This window comes from Oryctolagus cuniculus, chromosome 15 (genome assembly GCF_964237555.1).
Source record: "Oryctolagus cuniculus chromosome 15, mOryCun1.1, whole genome shotgun sequence".
Taxonomy (NCBI): Eukaryota; Metazoa; Chordata; class Mammalia; order Lagomorpha; family Leporidae; genus Oryctolagus; species Oryctolagus cuniculus.
In genome coordinates this window covers 59,668,853-59,689,138 of record NC_091446.1, presented here as the reverse complement: position 1 = coordinate 59,689,138, position 20,286 = coordinate 59,668,853, and the positions used below count along the sequence as shown (strand labels likewise).

Here is a 20,286-nt window from a genome sequence, read left to right as displayed (position 1 = left end):
GGAGTAGAGCTTTACTCAGACCTAGGCGTGTGGGTATCCTAAGCACTGTGCCAAATGCCTGCCCTACACTTTACTTCAATGAAGAATCCCCAAATTTTTTCATTAGAAGTAGAATTTCCTTTCCAAAAAAGAGAAACTATGGTTTCTTATTTTGAATGACAGTTGAGTAGGAGAAGGGTTATTTTTCTTTTTGGAAAATGTAATACTTCAGCAAAAAGGACATGTTATTGGAGATAAGTCTGTGAGTGGGAAGAAAGATTACTCTTTCAGCTTTTAGATCTGTTTTATTTATTTAATTTAATAGCATTAAATTAATATTATCTCAGGTATTTAATTATTAAATTATTAATTAAATGATTAATTTAATAGCATATTCAGAGAAGCATAGAAAATTTTCTCTTCAGTCCAGATAAATTTGGGATATTTAATGATTTTAGCTAATTAGATAGTAAAATTTTTAGTTTTAGAATAAATCAGGTAAGTTGATTTCCATGCTTTTTCCAAACTGAGTGGATGTTAATTTGTAAAACAAAGAACCTATAGATTCTATGAGAACTTTGCTAGTCTTAACACTGCCTGCTCATGAGAAATAAAATAATGCTCTATGATAACTGGAAACTTATTTAAAATTAGCCTATAGCTTTTAATACACAATGGAAGTTAGCAGATATTAAATATGGCAAGAACTATGAATTAAACTATTTACAAATGTTATATAATTTTGAAGAGATTATCTTATACTTTAGTTCTGTAATTCAATTTTGCTTTGGGTATTTTAGTAGGGTTGGGAAATTTTATGTACAGTTTTTATTTGCACAGTTTTTTGTTGCAGAAAAGTTGAGAGTTCTGGAAAATTTAATCTAATGGTTGAACCCAGTTCTGCTACTTTCTAGGCTTCTAGTGCTTTTCTTTTAGATGGTGAATCAGATGGGGTGGTTAGAAGACATAATGGTAGTTTGTCACAGTAACACTTGCCTGGGCTCTACAAGTCAAACATATATGGGTCAAATGAAATAAGGTATTTCTAAACACACTTGATAAAGAAATTTGAGATGGTGTGTCCCAGTTCCTAGTTGGAGAATAAAAATGAAAGTCACTGCGTGCAATATTAGGGCTTTCAGTATCTAACGACACCCTCTGCTGCCTAAATGAGGGATTGCTTTTAAAAATGAGTGGCTCTAAAAAAAAATACAAGTAGAGCTGATTGTTTTTTTAATTGTAAAAACATTGAGCAGTGCAAAGTATTATGAAATAATATAGTAAAAATTATAAATATGTAGAATGAAACCAACGTATCCCCTAAATATTTTCCACAAGCTAACATAGAAATACCTGTAATTGGAATTTTTGAAGTTTTTGGTCTATTTTTTAGCTAAGGAAGTATGCCATAGGGAAGGGATATAGTAGGGGGAAAGTGAAAGGACCTCTTACCTCTGTCTCAATAGTAGTTTTCATCAATCAAATATATTTAAGTTGCTTTCATTGTTAAATTGCTAGTCTAAGAGCTTTTGGTAAATATCTGAGCATGATATAAGAACTGTTTTTCTCTAGATACCCTGATTTAATTTATATTGAATATAATTGGAGTATTCTTAGGTGATTTAGAAACTTGGTAGGGAAAGGGAAGTATATTGTGTGCCTGTTTTAAATGTTTTTACTTTTACAAATTCTCTTCACTTTGGAATTTACAGTGTTTTGCGTTCATTAATACACATGAAAGTTGTATTTGCAAATTTGGAAAACAGAATTTCAAGTCTGATTCTGTTGTTTGATGTGGCTCTTCACTGGTATGTTGCTTTAAGAGTACCCATCCCCCTTTCTTGCTTGAGCCACTGTGTCCTGTCAGTCATCCTGAAATACACTAGGGTGCTTGTCAGGCTGTTTGCTTACAGATGCATCATAAGCCAAATTGTGAGCCATAATAGTGGCACTGAATTTCTAAACACAAGAAATTGCTTAGACAATTGGTTTAGTATCTGTATATGGGCAATACTCTGTCCTGCAGTAGGTGAGTGAAGTGTCAAACTTTTTAAAATCAAACTTTGCTGTAAGGCAAATCCTAATAATTATAGATTATCTTTTGCTTGGTTAGATAACTTTGGGGGCAATGAAAGGACATTACTTCTATAAAATGGGATAAATAGAGACTATGTGTGTTCTTATTACTTTTATAACTAATCTTTTAGTAACAATAAACTCTAGACAATGAAAACTCTAATTTTAAATGTCTGCTTTTCCGAGTAGATTGGCAGGCATTTCAGCTTTAGATAAAAATGTGATTCTCTTATACATTTTTTTTTTCTTTCACAACAACTCAAACAGACTCATTTGAGCAGAAACTCTATTCTGGAATATTTATTAGTGATCTTAAAAATAGTGCTAAGCAAATTCTTATGTGCCAGTGTCCAAGCTATAGTAGTCTTATATCAGCATTAAAAATTCCTTATGTGTAATTGAGCTATTACTACTTGAGTTTTTCTGTGTAAGGCACTGGAAGTTTACATTCTTTACACATAAAAGTTGTGCAACAAGCAATTTGTGCAGTCTGTTAAATTTTTGTTCTGGGCTTCTAAACTTAAATTGTGCGTGGATGTTTTCCTTCTATTTTTGTGTATGCAAGCATTAAATATTTTTATATAGATAATTGATAAAAGGAAGGAACTTACAGATTTTGATCCTTGCATACTCAATATGTAAAGAAAAGTTAAGAGATATAAGGAGTTAAAATTTTAAGGCAATATCTAGAATAAGTGGGAAGAGATTGCTTTTGTAGGTACATGGAATGATTATTTATTTCTTGCCTTGTTGTAGAAAGGATTTAAGTTGACTTTCAAGGCTGCACAAAATCCAACATAGGATAAATTAAATGTGGAGTGAAAGAAGAAAGAAAAATAAGTGTGAGGATATAAAACAAAGCCAGGAATAAAGCAGAACAAAAATCTAAAACCCAAAAATCTAGCAGTTCTCAACTGATTTCAGGACACTGGTGTATTATGGTTTGATGGAAAATGAAATTCAGAGTTAACAGAAATCTTATGGGAAATTTCATGGAAACCAATTGCCTTCCTCACCTGGAGTGGCAGTCTGTAGTGAGGAGAATATGTTGGATTGGGAATATTAAATGCACTTTAAATGTCACTTGTATTTTGGTGGAAAAACAGTGGAGAACTGATACCCTTTTAAGTCACACAGTGATATATGTGGGCATAAATGTGGCCACAGATTTTCTATGAGCAGAAAATGTTTGGTCTCTATTACTCAATTCAGAAGAAAGAGGCTTGGTTTTTGGGAGATAACCAAGAGTTATTAAATGAGGTCAAATATCCACATGTTAGGACATATATGATCAAGCCATTGCTTAAAGTAAAATTATTTAGCAAATATGGATCTGTGAATACTACTTCTAGTATTTTTTTCTAACAGATTATTGTCGATGAGATTAACTACTTTCCTTCTTTTTACTCCTTCAGTCTAGCAATAGATTTAACTTGATTTTCAACTTTTGTTAGGTCAAAATTAACTGGGTCAGTCTAAATGGGAAAAAGTTGTTGGATAGGGGGAAGGAATTCAGAGACAGTACTTTGTAATGTACTTTGATGTTCAAATACTCACAAAGCACCTACTAAGTTGAAGACCCTGGGCTCTGTGCCTTGTGCCATATTAAACTGGGCTTGTTTAAGTGAATGAGTTTAGAAACATGTCACTGTCAGTAGTGTTGAAAAAAGACGAGAGTGGCAGTAAGAGTTTGCTAGGGAATCTTCAGTGATATCTTCAGATTAAAAAATGTTTTCAAATTTGTCACATGTAGTACTTGTACATTTTTATATAATCTGGATTATATAAAAATACCATCCAACAATCTTGGGATGGTAATGTGAGATGATAATCATTTGGCTCTTTTAAAAAATTTCATTATTAAAAGAGTATCAATAAGAAATAATCAGTATCAGAAAAGGGAGTATAAAGCCAAACAAAATATTCAAAGCTTTTATTTTTGTAATTTTCTTCTGTAAACACATATGTGGATTAACTTAGAATTCTTGCCACAAAAAATTATAAATCAAATAGATAACAAATAACTGATCTGGTGGGTTAAATGACATTGAGGATAACTTGGACACACATGTTTGAAACCTGAGAAGCAAATATTGTTAAGTAGTTATATGGGCTTGTGCACCAAATAAGTAGAGAGAGGTAACAAAGCAGTAAAGACACTTAAGAAAAACTACTAAAAAGGAAAAATAGCTACTTAAATTTTGAAAGTATTAATTCAGAGGACCTGGTGAGAGATCCACTGAAAGAACTTGTAGAGCTAATGGATATCAGTGGAAATTTGAAATTATATAGTAAATGAAATAACAGAAATATTTTCTGTTACTGAAGTAATAGATGAATAGAAAAGATTTTTAAAAAGAATATTCATTTATATGAAAAACAGAGAAAGGGTGAAGGGGAGAGAGAAAGGGAGAGATCCATCATCCACTGATTGTTTCCCCAAATGACTGACAATTGCCCCGGCTGGGATCCTGAACCAGGAGCCAGGATCTCCATCTGGGTCTCCCAGAAGGGTGGCAGGAACTCAAGTACTTGAGTCATCACCTGCTGTTTCCTTGGCACATTAGCAGGGAGGTGGATCAGAGGTGGAGTAGCTGGGACTCCCCTTCACTCTGATACAGGATACAGGTGTCCCAAGCAGCGGCTTAACCTCATTGTGCCAAAACGTTATGTCCTATAAAATTTTTTTTAAAGTCATATTTATTGTGAAATAATTTTTAAATTCAATTCATACTTTTAAAATTCAGTTTGATGGGTTCTCACAATTGTATCTAGTCATAAAATCATTACCACAATCAAATGGAATGTTGCCATTACCCTGTTAAGTTTTCTTGTGCCCCTCTGTCAGTCCTGTCTATCACCTTTTGGCCTCAGCAACCACTGAACTGTTTTCTGTTTCTATATTTTTGCTCTTTTAAGAATGTTGTATAAATGAATCATTCAGTGTGTATTTACTTATGTCTGAACCTTTCATTCAGCAAAATGCTTTTCATATTCAGTTATTATTGTCTTTATAAAATTTTTTTCTTGCATAACTTCTTTTTTGAGAGAGAAAGAGTGAGATTTTCCTTCCTTCCTTCCTTCCTTCCTTCCTTCCTTCCTTCCTTCCTTCCTTCCTTCCTTCCTTCCTTCCTTCTCTCTTTCTCTCTTTCTTAGATTTATGTATTTATTTGAAAGTCAGAGTTACACAGACAGGAGAGGCAGAGAGAGAGAGAGGTCTTCCATCTGATGGTTCACTCCCTAATTGGCTGCAATGGCACTTGGGCCATCCTCCACTGCCCTCCCGGGCCACAGCAGAGAGCTGGACTGGAAGTGGAACAGCCGGGTCTTGGACCGGCGCCCATATGGGATGCCAACACTTCAGGCCAGGACATTAACCCACTGCGCCACATCACCAGCCCCCTTGCATAACTTTTGAAGGTATCATTGCATCAAATTATTTATTCATTCACCTGTTAAAGGAAATTTGAATTGATTTTTATTTTTACTATGAAAAAGGCCACCCTTAACATTGGTTTTCAGGCCTCTGTGTCAACATATGCTTTCATTGCTCTTGGATTGGCATTGTTGGGTCATTGGGTGGTTATAAGTTTAATTGTATGAGACCCTGCCAAGCTCTTTTCCAAAGTGGTTATATCACTTTGTGTTTTCATTAGCAGTGTGTAAGATTTTCCATTGTTTCTCATGTTTGCCATGATTAATTTTAGCTGTTGTTGTAGGTGTGTGGTAGTATACACTGTGGTTTTTTTTTTTTTTTTTTTTTTTTTTTTTTTTTTTGACAGGCAGAGTTAGTGAGAGAGAGAGAGAGAGACAGAGAGAGAGAGAGAAAGGTCTTCCTTTCGTTGGTTCACCCCCAAATGACTGCTATGGCTGGTGCGCTGTGCTGATCTGAAGCCAGGAGCCAGGCGCTTCCTCCTGGTCTCTCATGCAGGTGCAGGGCCCAAGCACTTGGGCCATCCTCCACTGCCCACCTGGGCCACAGCAGAGAGCTGGCCTGGAAGAGGAGCAACTGGGACTAGTACCCAGTGCCCCCACTGGGACTAGAACCCGGGTGCCAGCGCCGCAGGCGGAGGATTAGCCTCGTTAGCCGTGGCGACAGCCTACACTGTGGCTTTAATTTGCATTTCTCCTTTGGCTAATCTATTCCTATCTCTCTCTTTTATTTTATTTTTTTAATTTGAGAGTGATAGAGAGAGACAGAGATCATCCATCTGCTGGTTTACATCCCAGATATTCACAATGCCAGGCTGAAGCAGAAGCTGGAATTCTTCAGGTCTCCCACATGGGTTCAGGGCCCAAGTACTTGGGCCACGTTCTGCTGCTTTCCCAGGCCCAGTAACAGGGAGCTAGTCTCGAAGTATAGCAATAGGAACTCAAACTGGCAGCATTCTAATATGGGATGCTGGCATAGCAGGCAGCAGCTTCGGCCATTGTACCACAGTGCTGGCCTTAAGCATTTCTTATGTGCTTATTTACCCTCTGTCTACTTTAGTGAAATCTCTTTTCAAGCTGTTTGTTTGTTGAAAATTTTTTGTTTTAATTATTGATTTATAAATTTTTTTAATATTTTCTGGATACAAGTCCTTTTCAGATGAGTGTTTGGGTTTTAAAAATAATTTGTCCTAGTTTGTGGTTTGCCTTTTAATTTTCTTTTTTTTTTAAAGGTTTATTTATTTATTTGGAGCTCAGAGTTATACAGAGAGAGAAGGACAGGCCATCTTCTACTGCTTTCCCAGGCCATATTAGAGAGCTGGATTGGAAGTGGAGCAGCCGGGTCTCGAACTGGTGCAGCCCCCTGCCCTTTCATTTACTTCCTCCCTCCCTCTCTCCCTCCCTCCCTCCCTCCCTTCCTTCCTTCCTTCCTTTTTTATAATAGATTTATTTATTTTACTTGAAAGTCAGGGTTACTCAGAGAGAGAAAGAGAGGGAGAGAGAGTGAGGGAGAGGAGGAGAGGGAGACAGAGAAAGGGAGAGAGGGAGAGAGAGAGAGAAAAGAGAGAGGTGTTTTTCATCCTCTGGTTCACTCCCCAATTGTCTGCAATGCCTGGAGCTGTGCTGATCCAAAGCCAGGAGCCAGGAGCTTCTTCTGGGTCTCCCATCCGAGTGCAGGGGCCCAAGGACTTGGGCCATCTTCTCCTGCTCTCCCAGGCCATAGTAGAGAGCTGGATTGAAAGTAGAGCAGCCGGGTCTTGAACTGGTACCTATATGGGATGCCGGCACTGCAGGCGGTGGCTTTACCCACTATGCCACAGTGCCGGCCCCGACCTTTCATTTTCTTAATATTATCTTTCAAACAGTAAAATTTTAAAATTTTGGTAAAATCCAGTTCATTATTTTTTTTATGCTTTTGGTGTTATATCCAAGAAATCTTTGCCTAACCCAAAGTTAAGAAGATTTTCCTCCTGTGTTTCTTCTAGAAGTTTAAAAGTTATGGCTCTTACCTTTAGCTCTATGATCCATTTCAAATAAATTTTTGTATATGATACAAGAAATTGGACAAAAGGTTTCTGTTTTACATATAAATATCCAGTTATACCACCACTATTTACTGAAAACTGTCTTCTCTCCATTGAATTACATTGTATATTTTTTGAAAATCAGTTGTCCATATTAATATGATCAGCCCTCACCCTGACTGTTGATGAGCAACTTAATATGTTATCCCTCTTAGTATTTTTTCTGTTTGTTCTACTTAATACTTTTGGTTGAATACTGTAATCAATGCACAATTCTTCTTAAGTGCTGAAACTTAACTGAAAAGTGATCACTGCTAAATATAAGAGTGGGAATAAGAGAGGGAAGAGATGTGCAATTTGGGACATGCTCAAGCTGACTTACCTCAAAAGGTAGAGTTAGAAACATACCAGGGGATTCCAATTCAATCCCATCAAGGTGGCATGTACCAATGCCATCTCACTAGTCCCAGTGATCAATTTTTGTTCACAATTAATCATAATGATAGGACTAAGAACCAAAGGGATCACATAAACAAGAATAGTGTCTGCAAATACTAGCTGATAGAATCAAAAAGGGAGAGAAAGATCCAACATGGGAAGTGAGATACACAGCAGACCCATAGAATGGCAGATGTCCTAAACAGCACTCTGGCCTCAGAATCAGCCCTTAAGGCATGCGGATCCAGCTGAAAAGCCCATGAGACTATTTCAGGCATGGAAAGCCAAGACACTCTGGGGAAAAAAACAACCTAAATGAAAGATCTCCGCGAGTGAGATCCCAGTGGAAAGAACGGGTCATCAAAGAAGGAGGTACCTTTCTCTGAAGGGAGGAGAGAACTTCCACTTTGACCATGGCCTTGTCTAAATATGATCAGAGTCGGTGAACTCAGGGGGCTTCCATAGCCTTGGCAGCTCATGACAAGTGCCTAGGTTGATTACTGAGGCCATAAACAAGAGTGTCAATTGGTTAAGTCAACAACAGGAGTCACTGTGCACTTACTCCTCATGTAGGATCTTTGTCCTTAGTGTGCTGTACCGTTGAGATTTAATGCTATAACTAGTACTCAAACAGTATTTTTCACTTTATGTTTCTGTGTGGGAGCAAACTGTTGAAATCTTTACTTAATGTATGCTAAACTGATCTTCTGTATATAAAGAGAAACGAAAATGAATCTTGATGTGAATGGAAGGGGAGAGGGAGTGGGAAAGGGGAGGGTTGCGGGTGGGAGGGAAGTTATGGGGGGCAAGCCATTGTAATCCATAAGCTGTACTTTGGAAATTTATATTCATTAAATAAAAGTTAAAAAAAAATTTTGTCCAATGGATAAGGAATTAAAAGACTACAATACTATCACCAATAAAATTAACAGAAACTCATTATTATCAAATAACTTGTTTGTGTCTACTTTTTAACTTTTAAGACAGTTAAAAATTAACTTTTGATAGTTATATTTTGAAATCAGAATCCAAGATTCATGTGGTTGCTACGATTTTTTTTTTGGTGTTAAAATTTTCCCATTTTTGGCCAGTAAGAGCTCTTTTAAATAGACTCTTGAGCCTTTTGACAAAAAAAATCTCTGTGGGTTTTGTTTCTAGCACAAGAAGATGTTCTAAGCTTGTTTTGTGTATTTCTAGGCCTAGACATGCAACCAGCCTTTTATCCAGGAAGCCTCATTCCTTTTATTGGGAAACAGTATTTAGAGCACAATCTTGGCATCAGGTTTGCCACGGTTGATCCTCCTTTATATGTCAATAGAGCTGGGTAATAGGTTATTTTTTTAGGAAGAAAAAAAAAAGGGCTCATGCTGATAATTCCAGCTCATGCATAAGATTAAAGGTTCTAATTTAAATTTTGTATTATATGGTTTTTATACTGACGCTCTTATTTCTCAATCAATAATATAATTATTTTATTTATCCTAATGTTATATGTATATATATCTAGCATTATATTATGTGTATGTATGTCTGTGTACACACAAATGCATGCACATTCGCACTCATAAATCCTACAAATAGCAAATGCAGTTTAACTTTAATGTTCTTTATATAATAGTGTATACCCCCCCCCCAGTTATTACAGTAAAAAATGCCATGTTTTAAAGCCACTTGAAATTATTCCATTCTGTGTGGTTATGAAATATAGATAACCAGAAATATAGATAAAGTTTTTCTTTTGTTTGCTTTTGAGTTTTCAGGATTGATTTATGAATTGTTTTGTAATTATGTAAAATTTACATGTAATTATGTAAATTTACATGAGTCCAAAGTCAAAACTCTAAAACTAGATACCTTTAGAGGAGGCTAGCATTCTTCTGTCTGCTTCTCTGTTTTCTTCTTAAGGCCAAGCCTTTAAAATCTGTTTCCATTTTTATTTCATGGTTTCTTTCTTTTTTGTTATCTTCTAGGAGTTTAATCTTTTTTTCTCATTGTTTCTTTTTAAAAATATAAGCAAGAATGCAAACATATTTGTAATACTGCCTTTGTGATGTAAAGGTAGTACATTTACATACTTTACATACAGGATGCTTGGCAAGTGGGATAAGAAAGAGTTAAATAGGGTTAAATTTTTATTTGTTTATTTTCACTATATTTGAGAGAGAGAGAGAGAGAGAGAGAGAGGGAGAGAGATCCATCCACTGATGAGAGAGAGAGAGAGAGAGGGGGAGAGAGGGAGAGAGGGAGAGAGGGAGAGAGATCCATCCACTGATTTAGTTCCCAAATGCCTAAAATAGTCAGGGCTAGGCCAAGCTGAAGGCAGGAATTTGTAGTTCAGTCTGGATCTCCTATGTTGGTGTCAGACACACAAGTGATTTAAGCCGTCATCTGCTGTTTGCAGAAAGTTTTCAGGAAGCTGGGTTTGAAGGAGGAATAAGGACTTGAACCAAACACTCTGATATGGGAAATGGTATTTTAACCTAATTGTGCCTAATGCCATCCCTAAATGGGGTTAATAAGTATAGCCAGGGTTCCTGGAGAAACTAGAGTGTTGAAAAATAGGGAACTTGGATGGTCAGATTTAAAAATTTTGGCACAGACTTAAAAACTCTCTTTAAGGAGTTTGAAAAATGAAAAACCAGGGAACACAAGAAGCTGAAGTTCTAAAAACATTTAGATACCATAATAGGTTTTCCCAAGTATATTTTCTGATTTCTGGAAAAAAATGAATTTAGTATTTTTAAGATCTTTGGTTTTCCTTATTCTGATAAGCAGGTTCAGATTGAGGTTGGCAAGAATTTGTCTTCCTTTACCATTCTTTTTGTTCTCTGCCTTTCAAAAATATCAGAATTTAGGAAAATTCATATTCATTTGAGCTGTTGCATAAAGGTGTGGAGCAATACAAACCGCAGGCTTGCTAGACTTGAAGCAAAGTCACTGTCACTTTCATGATGTATTTGAAGGGCATGTTGCTTCCTCCCGGTTGCTAAAATCTGGTGTTTTGTAGCTGAGGGTTACTCCTGTTCTGGGTGACTCAACAAAAGCTTCTCTGATGTCTCACATTTGCATTTTATTATTCAGTGCCAACCCCTCCCCCTTCCCGCCCCCTGAGTTGTACTTATATGAGCTGGGATAGGGGATAAGGTCTTAGTTCTGGTGTAATTTTTATAAGGTATCAGAAGTCCTTAAGTTGTAAGACATTGCTACACAGTATAAAGCCACTGGCTGTTTCTATTTTTTTACTACCTAGCTGCAAGTTTAAAAATGTGCACCATTTCAATGTGTAGGGTGAGATTTAGTGTGAATAAGCATTTTATAAAATAACTGAGTGGTATCTTGTCAGGGGAAGGGTAATGGATGTTGTGAAATTCTTAAATTCAATGTTACTTTTCAGTTAAATAAAAATGGTAACTTTTTGCTCTTTTTAAAAAAAGATTTATTTATTTATTTGAAAGGCAAAGGCAGAGAGAGAGAGAGGGAGGGTAAGGGAGGAGGGGAGATGGAAAGAGAGAGAGAAAGATCTCCCATCCACTGGTTCACTCTCCAAATTGCCACAGTGGCCAAAGCTGGGCCAGGCTAAATCCAGGAGCTTAATCTGGTTCTCCCATTTGGGTGCATGGGCCCAAGTACTTGGGCCATCTGCTGCTGCTTTCCCAGGCACATTAGCAGGGAGCTGGATTGGAAGTGGAGCAGCAGGACTTGAACTGGCACCCATATGGGACCCTGGCACTGAAGGTGGCAGCTGGCAGCTTTACTATGCCATAGCACTGGACCCACTTCTTTTTCTTAAGAGGGAGATTGGACTTCACCAGCCATTCATGATTGATTAGAAGTATGTAATAAGACCTAAATACAAGTAGAATCATTTTTCCCTTTTTTTTCATATTTGTTAATGCAATGTTCAGACATTTTAAAAATTATTTTTGCAGCTTTTATTTAAGTTTTATTGTGGGGAAACAAATTCAGTTTTTGTTACTAAGAGTAAGCAAATATTTTTAATTTGGGGAATCCTTATAAACAATCCAACAATCCTTACAACTCAACATTTTTTGGGGGGCAAAGGCTCAATTTGTTGTTCAAAGAATATCAATAAGATGGCTATCCAAAGGTTTAATAGAGAACTTTAAGTACTCCAATTTTTTTTTGTTTTCAGATTATTTATTTATTTGAGAGGCAGCATTACAGAGAAATAGAGAGGTCTTCATCCACAGGTTCACTCCCCAAATGGCTGCAATGGCCAGAGCTGGGCCTATCTGAAGCCAGGAGCTTCTTTCGGGTTTCTCATGTGGGTGCAGGGGCCCAAGCACTGGGGCCATTTCCACTGTTTTCCCAGTCCATAAATAGAGAGCTGGATTTGAAGAGGAGCAGCGGGGACATGACCAGTGTCTATATGGGATGCTGGTGCCACAGGTGGAGGCTTAACCTACTACATCACAGTGACAGCCCCTCCAACAGTTTTTTAAAGTTTGAATTATAATATGTTTGAGATATTTACCTTGTGTTTGAAAAATGTAAGATTGGAGCCGGCGCCGTGGCTCAATAGGCTAATCCTCCACCTTGCGGCGCCGGCACACCGGGTTCTAGTCCCGGTCGGGGCACCGGATTCTGTCCCGGTTGCCCCTCTTCCAGGCCAGCTCTCTGCTATGGCCAGGGAGTGCAGTGGAGGATGGCCCAGGTGCTTGGGCCCTGCACCCCATGGGAGACCAGGAAAAGCACCAGGCTCCTGGCTCCTGCCATCGGATCAGCGCGGTGCGCCGGCTGCAGCGGCGGCCATTGGAGGGTGAACCAACGGCAAAGGAAGACCTTTCTCTCTCTGTCTCTCTCTCTCACTGTCCACTCTGCCTATTAAAAACAAAAAAGTAAGAATGTTTTGTTGTGTTGAAAAACAGAGGTCTTGAAAATCAAGGAAATAAAAAGTGCAGAATCATGTAGGTCCCAACACTTACTGCATTTAACAATTGTGGCCCTAACCCTAGAGCCTACTTTTTATATTCCATTCTGAAATTGATTTCAAAGAGCTGAAGATCCTTTATGAAGCATTTGTACATTAGGAGTGTTTGTTGTTGTTAATTTTCTCTTAAAGAGCACTTTAGGTATGCTGCGTTTCTAATTAGCACACAAGTAAGAAATATGCCTTAGATTTTGAAGTCAGGAGACCCTTGAGACACAAGAGGGAGGCTTTATTTTAAACTCTTTGTAGAATGAAGAATGAAACAGTCTTGAATAATAATTGTAAGCTATATAGATATAAGAGATGTTTAAACTAAATGTAGACAGTTAGATTCTGTTCTCTTACTAAAAACGTAATAATTTGTTGAATCCTTGCTAGGTGTTAGGGATGAGGGCTGTCACTCCCCCTCTTCATGGAGGAGCAACACTAAACCCTGCCTAGGCTTCATATCCGAGTCACGGCACCATTATGTCGCTCCCCCTCTTCGTGGAGGAACGACACAGGACCCTGCGCTGTTCTCTCGTCTGCTCGGCCCTCCCCGGGTTTGCTGCTGGTTCTTCCCGGGTTGGCTACTATCCCTTCCACCTCCGTGGAAGGGCAGTTCCCCCTGGCCGCATTCCCCACTTCCGCAGGGGAGCGGCACACCGCCGGCCGGCTCTTCTCGGGGGCTGCACAGGTGTTCCCTTAGATGTTCCCCTTAGATGTTCCTGGTGCATGCCGTCTCTCTCCTCCTTTATAGTCCTCCTCTGCCAATCCTAACTTGGCTGCCCACACGCCGAGTACGCTGCTCTCCTCCAATCAGGAGCAAGTCCTACAGTTTATTGGCTGAACTGGAGGCAGCTGTGCAGAAGCTGTTTACTTCTCTCCCAGCGCCATATTGTGGGAGAGCAGATGCATAGAATAAGTCTTAATTCCAGTAACTCAGTCTAGTCCGGATTGCTCCCCACAAGGGCTAAGTTCCAGGTTTTCTTATTTAAGCTTTTAGATACTTTTGAGGAAGGTACTCTTATTATATTCATTTTACTGATGAAGAAAACTGATGTTCAGGAAGATCAGTAACTTATCTAAATTCACCAGCGTGCAGGGAGCACAGCCTGGCAGTGCTTGTAACCACTGAGATCCAATACTGAAGAGATATGAAAGAATTAAAAACCCTTCAAAAGACATCTGGGGAAGAGGGTAATAGGATGTCTCACATGGGCTCTTGCATATTGCCTTGCAGAGGCACTGAGTGAAAATGACATTGTCTTCCCTTTGCTGGGCAAACTATGTGCCTTCCTGCTAACACCTGCAGGATTATATACACAGCCTGTGGCACTTGTTTCTAATTCATCATCCCAGACGGGACATGCTTTTCTAATTCACTCAAAGGCAAATCTTTTTTTTTTCTTTTTAAAAGGTTTATTTATTTATTTGAGAGGCAGAGTTAGAGAGGGACACACACACACACACACACACACACACACACATCTTTCATCTGCTGGCTCACTCCCCAAATAGGTGCAACAGTCATGGCTGGGTCAGACGAAACCCAGGATCCAGGAGCTTCTTCCAGGTGTCCTATAGTGAGTGGCAGGGCCCCAAGCACTTGGGCTATCCTCCACTGCTTTCCCAGGCACATTAGTAGGGAGCTGGATAAGAAGTGGAACCGCAGGGACATGAACCAGCACACATATGAGATGACCTACTTTTAAATTTCTCTATAATCACAGTGAATAATTAAACAAATAATAAGTAGAAAAGCCATTATTCCTCAAGAATATAGACAAGGGCTATAAAAAGTAATCAAGTTTCAGAATGTCAATTTTGCCTATATATATTACATTTTTATATTCTGCATATTAGTTGCCACAAATCAGGGAAAACATTATATTTGTTTTTTGGGGACTGGCTTCTGTCACTAAGCACAAGTGCCTCCAGTTGCATTCATTTTTTTGTGAAAATAGGATTTCACTTTTTTGGCCATCTTCTACTGCTTTCCAAGGCCACAGCAGAGCTGGATTGGAAGTTGAGCAGCTGGATCTTGCACCAGAGCCCATATGGGATGCCGGTGCTTCAGGCCAGGGCATTAACCCACTGCACCACAGTGCCGGCCCCACTAAGCTGTTGTGATTATGACTGCCTGGTAATATGTTTTGAAATCAGGTATTGTGATGCCTTCAGCTTTATTTTTGTTGTTTAAGCTTGTTTTAGCCATTTAGTGTATCTGTGATTCCATGTGAATTTTAGGGTCTTTTTTCCAGACTTAAGAAGAACTTGCTTGGTATTTTGATTGGGATCACATTGAAACTGTGAATTGCTTTGGGTAGTATGGACATTTTGATGATATGAATTCTCTCAATCCATGAATATGGAATATTTTTTCCCATTTTTGCTGTCTTCTTTTTTTCTTAATGTTTCATAATTTTCATTGTAAAGATCCTTTACATCCTTGGTTAAATTTATCTTAGGGTATTTGAATTTTTTAGTAGCTATTGTGGATGGGCTGATCTTACAAGTTCTTTCTTAGCCATGGCATTGTTTGTATATACAAAGGCTGCTGATTTTGGATTGCTGATTTTATATTCTGCAACTTTGCTAAACTCTTATGAGTTCCAGTAATCTGTTAGTGGAATATTTTGGGTCCCCTATGTATAGGAGCATATAATCTGTAAACAGAGGTAATTTGACTTCTTCCTTTACCATTTTATCCCTTTGATTTCCCTTCCTTGTCTAATGAATATGGCTGAAACTTACAGAAGTATATTGAATAGTTATGGTGATAGTGGGCACCTTGTCTGATTCAGGTAGAAATTTGTCCAGCTTTTCCCCATGCAATATGATGCTGGCTTTGGGTTTGTCATACATTGCCTTGATTATGTTGAGGTATGTTATTTCTATACTAAATTTGCTTAAGGTTGTTTTTTTTTTTTTAAATCATGAAAGGATGTTGTATTTTATTAAATTTTTTCTCTGATTCTATTGAGATAATCATAAGGTTTTATTCTTCAGTTTGTTAATGTGATGTATCCCTGCATACCAGGGATAAATCCCATTTGTTCTTGGTGAATGATCTCCCTGATGTGTTGTTTGATTCTATTGGGCAGTATTTTGAGAATTTTTGCATCTATGTTCATCAGGGATATTGGTCCCTGGTTTTTTTTCTTTCTTGTATCTTTTTCTGATTTTGGAATTAAGATAATGCTGGCCTCATGGAGGACTTTGATAGGATTATCTCTCTTTCAATTGTTTTGAATAGGTTGAGAGAGATTGGGTTTAGTTTTTCCTTAAAAAGTTTGGTAGAATCCAGCAGTGAAGTCATCTGGTCCTGGTTTTTATTTGTTGGGAGGGTCTTTATCACTGATTCAATCTCCATCTTGGTTATTGATCTATTTAAGTCTTCTATGTCCTCATGACTCAATTTTGGTAGATTGTATATGTCCAGAAATCTCTGTTCCTTCTAGATTTTCCAGTTTGTTGGCATATAGGTGTTTGTAGTAATTCCTGAATTTTTTTCTTATTTTGGTGGCATCTGTTGTAACATCTACTTTTTCTTCTCTGATTTTAATTTGAACCTCCTCCATTTTTTTGGTTAGTTGGGCCAATTGCATATCAATTTTGTTTATTTGTTCAAAATGCCAGCTCTTCATTTCAGTGATCTTTTAGATTTTTTTGTTTAAATTTTATTTTTTTCTTCTAATTTTTATTATTTCTTTTCTCCTACTAATTTTAGTTTTGGTTTGTTCTTTTTTTCCAGGTACTTGAGATGCATTATTAGATCATTTATTTGATGCCTTTCCAATTTCTTGATGTAGGCACTAATTGCTATAAACTTTCCTCTTAACACTGCCTTTGCTGTATCCTATAAGTTTTGATATGTTGTTATCATTTTCATTCATTTTTAGGAGTTTTTTGATTTCCCTTCTGATTTCTTCTATGACCTACTGTTCATTCAGGAGCATGTTCATTATCCATGTTTTTGCACATTTCCTAGTTTCTTAAGTTGATAGTTTCCAGCTTCATTCCATTGTGGTCAGGAAAGATACATGGTGTGATTTCAGCTTTTTTGAATTTGTTGAGATTTGCTTTCTGACCTAGCAAATGGTCAATCCTAAGAGAGTTCCATGCACTGATGAAAAGAAAGTGTATTCTGCAGTTTTGGGATGAAATATTCTGTGGAGATCAATTAGATTGACTTGGTCTATAGTGCAGATTAGCTCTGTCATTTCTTTGATTTTCTGTCTAGTTGATCTGCCCATTGATAAAATTGGGGTCTTGAAGTCCCCTTATTATTGTACTGTCTCTTTTTACATCCACTAACATTTCCTTTAAATAGCAAGGTGCCCTAGCATTGGATGCGTATATGTTTACTATTGTCACATCTTCCTGTTGAATTGATCCCTTAATCATTTTATAATGCCCTTCTTTATCTCTTTAAATGGTTTTTGTGTTAAAGTAGATTTTTTCTGATACTAAGATGGCTATTCCTGCTTGTTTTTGCTTTCCATTAGCATGGAATATCTTTTTCATCCTTTCACTTTCAGTCTGTGTATATCTTTGCTGGTGAGATGTGTTTCTTGTAGGCAAGCTAATAGATGGGTCTGCTTTCTAACCCATTCATCCAGTCTGTGTATTTTAATTGGAGAATTTAGGTCATTTGCACTCAAGGTTATTATTAATAAGTAACGGTTTAGTCCTACCATCTTTCCATTAACGTTCCTGTTGTCTGTTTTTTATTTCCCTTATACTTTTACTAGGACATTGTCTACCTTCACATTCTTTCATCATGCTATCTCTGTTTCTGTGTCTAGCACATATTTAAGTATCATTTGTGAAGCTGGACAAGTGGTGACAAATTGTTTGAATTTCTGGAGTGACACTGTAGTTGGACATGGTAGATCACTTCTATCATCATCAGTGGGGGAGGGTATGATGACTTCAGCTGGTGTGATCAGAGCCTCAATCCTTTGCCAAGGTGCCCAATGGCCAGGGTGAGCCCACAGTGGTTATACCCGCCCCCCTTCCCCATGCAGTTGCATGAAGCATGCAAAGGATCTGTGTGTTCCTCAGTGTGAGCATAGCGTCCTATGTGATGACCTACACCTGGCACTCAGGGCACTCTAAACCTCTGAAGCCAGACATAGTGATTACCCAGAGACCCAGCCATACCCCATATCCTGTTGTGCCATCACAGAATTTGCACAGTCGTAGCATGCAGGGCTCCCACAGTTACAGGGAGTAGGGGAATCCACTCTCAGCCCTTCAAGCCTCCCGTGTCCAAGAAGAGAGCCAAGGATTTCCCTGAGCCAGCTGCCTGCCCTATAGAAGTTGGTTAGTGCTCTGCCTTGGCAGGGTAAATCCAGGCACCATGATAGAGTGAGGGAGGAGAGTTCTTCACAGGCCTCATTGGGCACCTTGCCCCCACCAATCCTCTAAGCCATCCTCAGAGTCATTGGGGCCGCAGGTTTATCCCTCTAATAAAATCCCTCAGTGGTATATGCACTGGGGCCACAGCAGCCTCTACTCCATTTTGCTAAGAAGGTGCTTCTTCCCTGCTGGTCTGCAGGGAACCCTTGTTGGGGGATGAGAGGAAAGGAATGTACTCTCCCTTCACGAGGTTAGGTGGGTACCCTGCTCCCCACTGGTGCTCCAGGCCAAGGTTAAAGTCAGTGGGGTCTGCAAGATTCTTACTCAGGCCATATCATCAGTGACACAGGCTGCCGCAGGCTTCTCTTATCTTGGTCCTTGAAGATGGTTTCTCCTCTAGCCACTGGCTTTGGGAGTCGCAGGTTATATCCCAGTTGTTGCTTTCTGATTGTGCTGTCCATGCTATTCCATGGCATCTCTCTTACTTCTGTAGAGTTTACACTGCAGACTTCTCTCCAACTGTCCTCAGGGAATGCATTCCCTTCTCTTTTCTTCTATTATCTCCCCTTTGTCAAAATCAGCATGTCTTTTCCCGTTCAGTTATCTTGGATTCTGCAGCATGTCTTATTTGCTAGGTAAGAAGTTAAAGGTAAGATAAAGGAAATTCCAAAGCTGCGGTTTGAGAGAAAGATACATTAAAATGAATAAGGAAGGAATAGATCTTTTGCATAAATTAGATGACATGCTATTAATAGATAACAGATATTTCACATAAATTATGTCAAATTAGCAATAGAATTTAATTAAATAGAAAATCAATGGTATTATTTGTATTAATACATAAATGCCTATATACTGTATTACATATAGTATATCTGGAACTATATGAGTAAGTGATCAGATAGAAATTAGATGGGATGGGGAAAAGACTTGTTTTTACGATATACGTCATTGAATCTTGTATTAGGTAATACAAATTTTAATTGAAAGGAATTGAACCTTCAGTTGATGAAAATAAAGCAGAGAGCTTAGTTTTTAAAAATTAGTTGAAATATAGAATATACTGAGGAAATGTATCCCTGAATTCTAAAATGATCCATAGACATGATTATAGAATTTCTCTTGGGAGTCACTGAGAAATGGCAGACCTGTATGAAACCAAGGTTCTCTTTACTAGATGTATATGCCCCACCATAAATTTGTATGTTGAAATTCTACACCAAGTTGGTGGTGTAAGGATGAGGTGCCTAAAGGATGTAATTAGGCCATGACGGTTGAACCCTCCTCAGTGGGATTATTGCCCTTCTCATGAGAAAGGCAAATGATGTGCTCTGTACTCTGCCACGTGAGGATATAAGGAGAAGGCCGTCATTGGCTAATAGGGAAACAGGTCCTTCTCAGTCACTAGATCTGCCATCACTTTGACCTGGAACTGCCTATATTCTAGCACTGTGAAAGATAAAAAAAAAAACTATATTTGTTGTTTAGACCACCTATTCTATGTTATATTTATTACAGCAACCCAAACTGACCACAATACAGGGAACAGAAAATATACTTATTTTCAAAAAAGGAAAAAAGATGATCTCTGAAAACATATTGGAGATCTAGGCACCAAACTGCAGGAAAATCAAATAATAAAAATGTATTTAAATAGCAATAATAAATAGCAGTCACCATGGAAATCATCCCTGTGATATGTCACATTGATAAAATGAAAAACAAGGTAGATTATTTTACATAAAAGTGATTAGTAATTGAAAATCCTGTCTAAAGTGTTCATTAATTGTTCATTATATATCTGGAAAGAGATTTGTGATGGTATCAAAATCAGATTTCATGCCTGACTCTCACCTGTTTAATGACTTAATTGAAAACTGTAGAATTCATACTGAACAAATTTAATAGATAAAAAGGAAGCTGAGACCAGGAGGTATTAATCTATTGGTCTCTCCAAAGTAAACTTATGATGGCAGGAATAAGAGTCTGGATTGTACAGGATAAAATGCTAACAGAACAAAATGAAGATCTGCTTTTGGG

The 20,286-nt window shown here is 38.0% G+C and overlaps 1 protein-coding gene across 6 annotated transcripts in view; it reads left to right on the top strand.

Annotated features, from left to right (window-relative positions):
- Window positions 1–20,286, top strand: part of CTNNA3 (catenin alpha 3) — a 1,675,875-nt gene that overhangs the window by 18,549 nt on the left and 1,637,040 nt on the right. Inside the window, exon 1 of one of the 6 annotated variants that reach the window (XM_051823243.2) lies at window positions 1,652–2,008. The exons of 3 other annotated variants lie outside the window; for them this stretch is intronic. In XM_051823243.2, coding sequence (XP_051679203.2) covers window positions 1,714–2,008 — 295 coding nt within the window. In that variant the 5' untranslated portion in view covers window positions 1,652–1,713. Of the gene's footprint in view, window positions 1–1,651; window positions 2,009–20,286 lie in introns of those variants that run through there. 2 more of the 6 variants (XM_070057733.1, XM_017348752.3) reach the window with 2 other exon arrangements.